The sequence below is a fragment of the Acyrthosiphon pisum genome, chromosome A2 (genome assembly GCF_005508785.2).
Source record: "Acyrthosiphon pisum isolate AL4f chromosome A2, pea_aphid_22Mar2018_4r6ur, whole genome shotgun sequence".
Classification (NCBI taxonomy): domain Eukaryota; kingdom Metazoa; phylum Arthropoda; class Insecta; order Hemiptera; family Aphididae; genus Acyrthosiphon; species Acyrthosiphon pisum.
Window position 1 is genome coordinate 104,436,339 of NC_042495.1, and position 7,874 is coordinate 104,444,212.

Below are 7,874 nucleotides of genomic sequence, written 5' to 3' on the forward strand. Positions count from 1 at the left end.
ATGAAGATTATAATAAAGCTCTGTCAATTTTAAAAAATATTCCCGTTATAAATGATGTTGCAGAAAGAGGAGTAAAACTTATAGAAGATTATAACAACAAAATAACCAAAGATGTATCTCAAAAACAATATCTATTACAAGTTGTTAGTGATTATTGCAAAAAATATCCTGACCACAGAAAAGAAACACTTATACAAGTTATACAGCAATAAATATAGTCGTATCATTTATATTTAAAACGTGTTAAAGAAATTAGTAAGTCACTATGTTATTTATTTATTGTAAATTGTTTTCATGATTATTTGTATGTTATGCTGATGAAAATATTTCAATTTTCGTGACTTTTTTTTTTTTTTTTTATTTTCTGATTAAAATATTTGAAAAAATAAAATATTTGGAATCTAATCTATACGAAATAAATTTTAGTAAATTTAGTTTTCTATCATTGTATCTTAACAGATTTTTTATAACATTTTTATTTCTAAAGTTATGTTTAAGAATATCAAAAAAAATTTAAAATATTGAAAATGTTCTATTTTTGTAACTTTAGAGCTTTTGCGGCACCTGTTAAAATTAATGAATTTTCATGAAACTTTTTTTGTATGATTTTTTTAGGTAGTTGAACCTTTTTAGGGGGGGTAATCTCAAAAAAATGAAAAATGAAAAATAAGGACCCCCCTAATATCTATATAGTACATAATAAACTAATAACTAACTTTTTTAAGAACAAATCCAGGGGGCAATGCATGTCTATAAATACAAGAGGTACCATTTGGACATGACCAGAACCATCCATATTTACTTTTTTCAACCGCTTCCAAAAAAAACATGCAAATCTGAAATAGAAATATTGCATTAAAATGTAGATTTATACAGTATAAAAATGTTTAAGTAACTAACAATATCAGTAGATGGATGTTTTTTATCGGTTTCTCCGTGTTTTTTATTTACTACTTCTTTAAGTTTGTCTTCATCCCAGTTTTCCATAGTATCATTTTCTTCACCATCTCGTAGATCCACATACATACTTCTTTTTTCAGCTTTCTTTTCGGTAGCCAAATCATGAGAAAATTTACATTTTGACCCTTTAGCACATTGACCTTGTTTGAAAAATGCACATAGTACGGATTTTGGATCGGCACCTAATTAATTTGTTGTATAAAAAAGTTGCCAGGATTATAAATAATACATAATATTTTTTTCAAATTCATAAAATGGATATTCAGACTAATTGATTTTTGTTTTATATTAAATTAAATATGGTACACCTAAATAGAAATTTTAAAAACAAAGTACCTACTTTATACATGACATAATAATAGAATTATTAATGCTTAATTGTACTGAATAATAATGAAATAATAAAAATGTGTACACAATTAAAATACCTATCTATGTTCTTATCATACTAGTTCTTTATTTATTTGCTTCTGTCTTTACTAACCAAAAGATTAAATGCAATTTCTTATAAAGCAAACAAAAATGACAAGTTAAACCGTAAAAAAAAATACTAGGTAAGTAAAAATTGTTCAGGATTCAAATTAATGTTTAAAACGTTAAACTAAACCTGAAGTCTTACCTTTTTCAACTTTTTGAACTGGTTTAAATATCAATCCCAATTCATCTTTAGTCTTATCATCTTTTTTCTTGTCATCTACTTTACGCACCAATCCACCAGATTTAACTTGTTTCTCAACTTGTTGAATAAATCTTTGTTGTTTGGCTCCTTTTTTATTTTTTAGACCAAAAGTTTTATCCTGCAAACCAAATAAGTAGGTAATTGATAAGAGTTTGAATAAACACTATAGATTTTTATTATTGTTAAATTGTTAATATAGGTGAATATAAAATTGTACATCTTACTTCAATAACTCTTTCTTTTTTCTTAGCATCGGCTTTTTTACTAGTTCCCTGAGCTTTCGGCTTAGGAGGCATTTTGTTAATTTTAAAACAACCAAGTTTAAATTAATTTATTGAACATAAATAAATGAAAAAATGTATTCCAGCTTTAAATATTCAAAGAAAGAAAAATTGTACAATAGTTTTAATATTTATAATAAGACTATCAAGTATAAAGTAGTATAAAGTTGTACGCATAGACCCATAAATTATAATAGGTCTATGCTTGCAAAGTTGTAAGAACTACAATATCAAGTATTTAAGTCTTATGAACAATAACCTCAAAAACAACAAATTATCGTAAAATACTCAGTGTGCCAAACACAATAAAAATACATAATATCAACCATTGATAAAATACAGTAATCTTATCTTTATTATTATTCGGGAAGAAGCGAAGAACCGGCATCGTGATCTGTGGCGGTCATAAAGGTCTATGGTGGTGGTCATGAATTATTAAGATATCTTAATTCATGGTGGTGGTACATGGCTATAAATACAGATATAATATTATTAATATCTTAATTCGTGGTTATGAACCTGAACCACCGAGTTGGCGAGTTTTAGTATTTCTAACATTCTAACGTTTGACCATGACAAAATGGTTTTGTCATGCGTTTGACTACATTCTTCAGCCAGGGCTGAAGAATTCAATCATATTTTCCACTAATTTCTCATAATTTACCTATCATTTATATTTTATTGTATACAAATAATATTACGGCTAAACACTTATGAGTTATGACTTATGACCGGCACATATTTTGAGTTGCCTACCGAGATTTTCTCGGTAACTCGCAGGCCCTGGTGAGGGGTGACCAATGTAGCAGCACAGAAGACAGAACAATATGGAAGCAACACTGTGGCAATCACGTAGCGAACGTCTTTTTGATCACGGACTAGTCCGTGTTCTTGATCAAATGCCAAATACAGCATATCAACTCAAATACAAATGTCTTTACTCCAATTTTTAATGACACCTGCTACCCACTTAATAACCATAGAGGTGGCCTATAATAGGCCACAGGACCATAATCCTTTGGGATTCGGGGGAGGGGGGGCTATGGATATTCGTGCCTTTGCACAGGACACTGGAAACCCCGTCACCATGCCGCTGTCCTGTGGTATACTATAATATACTATTATAAGAGGCATTTAAAATATATATAAATCAAAACATGACCTGAGCTCCTTGGTCCAATAAATTATTCATTTTTTTTATGCATTTAAGCATATTTAGAATATTAAAAGCTAAGATTAAATACTTAAAACACAACTAATATTTACAAATTAATTATATAATATATGAATAATATTAAGAAAATATAAACGCTTTACAGTTTTCTCACAGAAGTTCTCCTCTGAAACCAATGTGTAGGTACTAAAAATATTGTAACAGTAGACTGCAGTCTTAAATCTTATATAATATAATATTATGATAAAATATAAATATCTACATAGTAAACATGTTTTTCCATTGAATCAACACCTTTTAAATTAACTTCAAACCAAAATAAATATTAAGACTTGTGTTTCCTGATGCTTTGATCATTTTTTATTAGCCATTATCCTATAGACTAGCGTTAATAAGTTAAATTTATACAATGGGAAACTTTTGACAATAATAAAACAAGCCATTTAGGATTTTTTAGTAGTACTTACTTCAAACACTATGGTTAAACTATTATTAATTTGTCAACATTTTGTATTTGTTATGTTTTACCGGTTGAATGGTTCTAGCACTCTGGAGACCAAATGTAATTTTTTCGTTTATAGATATTTTGTATTTTACAAATCAAATTTATATCAAATTTAAAACCATTATTACAATCAATCTGTTTTAGTGGTAATCCTTCAAAAAGAAAAATTTAAAAATTAAACACTCAATATAGGCAATCATATAAAGATAGAATAATTTATACAACACGATAATATAAATATTATATTGTTTATATATTTACCTACATTTCAGTCTATACAACAAATAACTATTAACTTAAAGAACACCAAAAGTGGATACATGTTATCTTTAAAGAATGTAAAAAGTTGAATTTTTTGAACTAAGTGTATTATGTTATGCTCATTTCCATCACCATTCCCTTTGTTTTTTTTGCTGCACACCTGTGAGAATATAGTAAGCCTTGTCTGTGTGTCTGATGCTCATTTGCTTATGTTTTTGAAAGGTTTTGCATAAATTGTATAATCGTTGATCCCTGGTAACAAAGTAACAATCCTTGCAACGCTTTCTTACTTTTCCAAAAACTTTGAAACCTCTAGAAGGTACTATAGTTAATCCAGTAACTGGTGGTGTATGCAACACTGATAATATTTGAGGAGCTCTGTAGTTTATTATTGCGGCTCTTTGTAATAAATTGCTTAAAAAATTCATTCTGAAACAGAAAATAAAAATAATTTTAATTTTATAATGTTAAAAACTGTTATTGTTTAAATAACCGAATTATTTCAATTAACCAACCTCGATTCCTTGTTAACAATTTGTGAACTGTGAAGTAATTAGTAAAGAAATTATTGCCATACGAATGCGACTCACGCAGGTCATAGACGACGATTTATAATTTAAATGAAAAAAACTTTTTCTTATCAGTTATCATTAGTATTTTTTTTATTTCTTATCATTAATTTGTATCATTGGAACTTAGATCCAAATACATATGATCTAAGCATTGGAATAAGTTGCCTTAAAAAAAATTTGTAGAACAAAAAGTTGGGACTTTTTATAACAGACGCCGCGCCACATAAATGTGTTTTATATCTGTGAATATTCCACACTGTCCGGCTATGCATTATCACCACGATATATTATCATTAACATTTATCATGTTTTCAAAATATGTTTTGTTATTATGAGCTAAAATTTTAAATTTGAAAATACTAGTAAAACCATTATTATTTATTATATTCAGACGTAAAACTATATAAGTAAAATAATATACCCTAAACTACTATGTTACTTGTACATGATCTAAAAATATAGTTGTATTTAAATAATACATTTAATAATTTCTACTTGTTTGAGTTTTTGAACTATTACATTAGTATAAGTACATACACCTTTCAAGTTTTAAGTATTAGAAGTGAGTTGTTAGTCTGTTTCAGTATTTGTATTATTATTACTTAATTTTAATTTATCTAAATAATTTATTTGACTATAGAGATTATTATATAAGCATAATGAAAATTGCCATTGAAGGATGTGCTCATGGGGAGCTCCAGCAAATCTACAATACAATAAACTTGATTGAAAAACGTGACAAAATAAAAGTAGATTTGCTAATATGCTGTGGCGATTTTCAAGCAACACGAAATGATGAAGATCTTTTAACGATGGCAGTTCCACTTAAATATAGACAGATGTGCACTTTTCACAAGTTGGTTATTGAGATTAAATTATTTTGTTTTTAAAATAAAAGAAATACATTTTTACAGATATTATACCGGAGAATTAGTGGCACCGGTTTTAACTATATTTATTGGTGGAAACCACGAAGCTTCTAATCACTTACAAGAGTTAAGCTATGGTGGCTGGGCAGCACCCAATATATACTATATAGGTTTGGCTGGTGTAATTAATGTTGGTGGTATTCGAATTGGAGGATTATCTGGTATTTACAAATCTAATGATTATATGCGAGGTAGATTTGAAAAACAACCATACACTGAACAAACAAAAAGAAGTATATATCATATTCGACAATTGGAAGTATTTCGATTGAAACAGGTAAATATAAACAAATTTTTATTTAATTTAAATTAGATATGTTTAAAATGCCTTAAAATAAATGCTTTAATTTATATTTATAGCTGCAACAACCGATTGACATAATGTTATCACACGATTGGCCTCAAGGAATAGAAAATCATGGCAATGTAAAACAATTACTTAAATACAAACCTTTTTTTGAGTAAGCACAAAGTTTATTTAAATATACTTTAATCCAGATTAAAAAAAAAAAACATAAATTTACATTTACATTTGCATTTAATTTTTTCTAGAACAGATATTAATGAAGGAAAATTGGGTAGTAAACCGGCTAGAGAATTATTGGATGCATTAAAACCAAAATACTGGTTTTCCGCTCATCTTCATTGTAAATTTGCTGCCATAGTACACCATACATCAGACGATAATGTAACTATGTTTCTTATGATATTAATATATGATGTGTTGTATATGATAAACTCGCTTTGCTTTGAAATAATTATGTGTTCTAATGATAGGACTGAAATAGTAAAATGTAATGTAAATTAATAAACCTTTACATTTAATGATTGAAAAGAGACAGGATGTGAATAAGTAAATCTATTAGATGCATGATTGTTTATTATTAATGTTTATAGCTACTTAATAATATTATCTAATGTATACATTAACAGGAAGAAATGGAGAAAAGATGTACTAAATTCTTGTCGCTTGACAAGTGTTTGCCAAAAAAAAGATTCTTACAGATTTTAGATGTTCCCCATGATGATTCTAAATCAATTAATTTAATGTATGACCTGGAATGGCTTTCAATTTTGCATCTAACGAATCATTTGTTAAATATTAACAGTAACATGTATTATTTACCAGGACCTTCGGCATCAGAAAGGTGTTTATATAAACTATTAAATTGCATTAAGCTTTGTATCAATATTTCTGCAATTGTATTTATAATAAATGATTAATTTATATTTAGGTATGATTTTACACCAACTGAAGAGGAAAAGACTGCTGTTCTTAACATGTTCTCTCATGATTTGAGAATTCCAAACAATTTTATTACTCTTGAAAATTATAAATCTAAAACAAATCCTCAGACAACTACTTTTTGTGAAAAACTATGTATAGACGACCCTCTTGCTTTATTATTAGGGCAGTGGTCTCGTTCTAACTTAACTGAAAACGAACCTGATATGGATTCTACATTTTCATCATTTGTAAACTCTACTGTGTGTTCAAATAATGAAGACGAATTAATAGATAAGACTTCAGAAAAATTACCAATGTCTCCATTTGTGCTGCCAGAACCAAAAAATGATAGCACATGTTTAAGTATTAATGAAAATTCATTTTTGGATAATTGCTCAAGCATAATAATGCCAAATACATCTACAGAAGAATCTTGTGAAGATGTTCACCAATCACAAGGTAAATGATATAAAATACTTTAAATATTTAAATATTTAATTTTAAATTACCAAAATGTTTTTAGATCCTGCTGTAAATAATGTTATAAATATTGAAGAAAATAATACAACCACTAAAACAAAATGTTTGAAAAGAAGAAATTATCAACAAACTTATGAAAATGACTATGAATAATAATATATATTTTTTGAATTTTTCATACCTTAAAGGTTTATTTTCTAATAAATAATTTATGTTCGTAACAATGCATAATATATATTTTGGTTCTATTTTCTTTTTTCCATCTTTTGTTCCCAATTATATTCTTATATATACATTAGCCAAATACCACACACTCATTCATCGCTATCGCTATGTCTCAAAAACTACAAAACATACAAATTTGGAATAGTGGTTCTTCTAGATCTAGATGTGCAATAAGAAAGGATTTTATGATATTTGCATTTTAAAGAGGCGGTCAGACAGGGATCTTGAGATTCACAGTGGAAATTAAAATTTTTTTTTGTCTATAAATGATTGCCATTGATTACAGATTATAATAGTAATAGAAGAAATTAGTATTATTTTTTTTCGCAGGTATATAAATGGTTTCCGTTGATTACTTGGATCGATTAGTTACAAGCATGCATCAAATTGTCACGCTATTATGGCCTCAAATTAAGAAACTAGTAACTATGTCTTAAAACCAAATGCGTGTGTTGCTTATATACTTAAAAAAAAACTCAATTCAATTTGACGAAAATCTCAGAATTTGTTTTTAGAGATTTCTGAAAAGTTTAGAGAGTGACTAGTTTCAATCACGTTAAAAATACACCAAGTGTTAAAT

At 27.6% G+C, this 7,874-nt stretch overlaps 3 protein-coding genes across 3 annotated transcripts in view; 1 reads left to right on the top strand and 2 right to left on the bottom strand.

Annotated features, from left to right (window-relative positions):
• The window catches only part of Zc3h15 (zinc finger CCCH-type containing 15), a 7,175-nt gene extending 5,023 nt beyond the window's left edge, over nucleotides 1-2,152 (bottom strand). The window contains exons 1-4 of the mRNA NM_001204937.1: nucleotides 1,864-2,152; nucleotides 1,580-1,757; nucleotides 901-1,142; nucleotides 717-836 (exon numbers count right to left, since the gene is read on the bottom strand). Coding sequence (NP_001191866.1) covers nucleotides 717-836; nucleotides 901-1,142; nucleotides 1,580-1,757; nucleotides 1,864-1,935 — 612 coding nt within the window. The 5' untranslated portion in view covers nucleotides 1,936-2,152. The remainder of the gene's footprint in view (nucleotides 1-716; nucleotides 837-900; nucleotides 1,143-1,579; nucleotides 1,758-1,863) is intronic.
• Nucleotides 2,153-3,667: 1,515 nt separating this feature from the next.
• Nucleotides 3,668-4,485, bottom strand: Mrpl36 (mitochondrial ribosomal protein L36). The gene is made up of 2 exons (NM_001134903.1): nucleotides 4,376-4,485; nucleotides 3,668-4,289 (listed from the first exon to the last, which is right to left on the bottom strand). Exon 2 carries the CDS (start codon nucleotides 4,286-4,288, stop codon nucleotides 3,989-3,991), a length of 300 nt encoding a protein of 99 aa, NP_001128375.1. The 5' UTR covers nucleotide 4,289; nucleotides 4,376-4,485; the 3' UTR covers nucleotides 3,668-3,988.
• Nucleotides 4,486-4,762: 277 nt separating this feature from the next.
• Nucleotides 4,763-7,313, top strand: LOC100163854 (lariat debranching enzyme). The gene is made up of 8 exons (XM_001946486.5): nucleotides 4,763-4,994; nucleotides 5,073-5,288; nucleotides 5,347-5,638; nucleotides 5,722-5,822; nucleotides 5,914-6,049; nucleotides 6,295-6,509; nucleotides 6,597-7,048; nucleotides 7,113-7,313. The coding sequence occupies exons 2-8, from the start codon at nucleotides 5,092-5,094 to the stop codon at nucleotides 7,220-7,222; spliced, it is 1,503 nt and encodes a 500-aa protein (XP_001946521.1). The 5' UTR covers nucleotides 4,763-4,994; nucleotides 5,073-5,091; the 3' UTR covers nucleotides 7,223-7,313.
• Nucleotides 7,314-7,874: the final 561 nt, after the last annotated feature.

What these genes read in the sequence shown, in the direction of transcription:
- LOC100163854 (XM_001946486.5), top strand. Translation starts at nt 5,092, where the DNA reads ATGAAAATTGCCATTGAAGGATGTGCTCATGGGGAGCTCCAGCAAATC. An exon ending in CAGATGTGCACTTTTCACAA is followed by an intron (nt 5,289 to 5,346) that starts GTTGGTTATTGA and finishes ACATTTTTACAG; the next exon opens with ATATTATACCGGAGAATTAG. An exon ending in AAATACAAACCTTTTTTTGA is followed by an intron (nt 5,823 to 5,913) that starts GTAAGCACAAAG and finishes AATTTTTTCTAG; the next exon opens with AACAGATATTAATGAAGGAA.
- Mrpl36 (NM_001134903.1), bottom strand. Translation starts at nt 4,288, where the DNA reads ATGAATTTTTTAAGCAATTTATTACAAAGAGCCGCAATAATAAACTAC.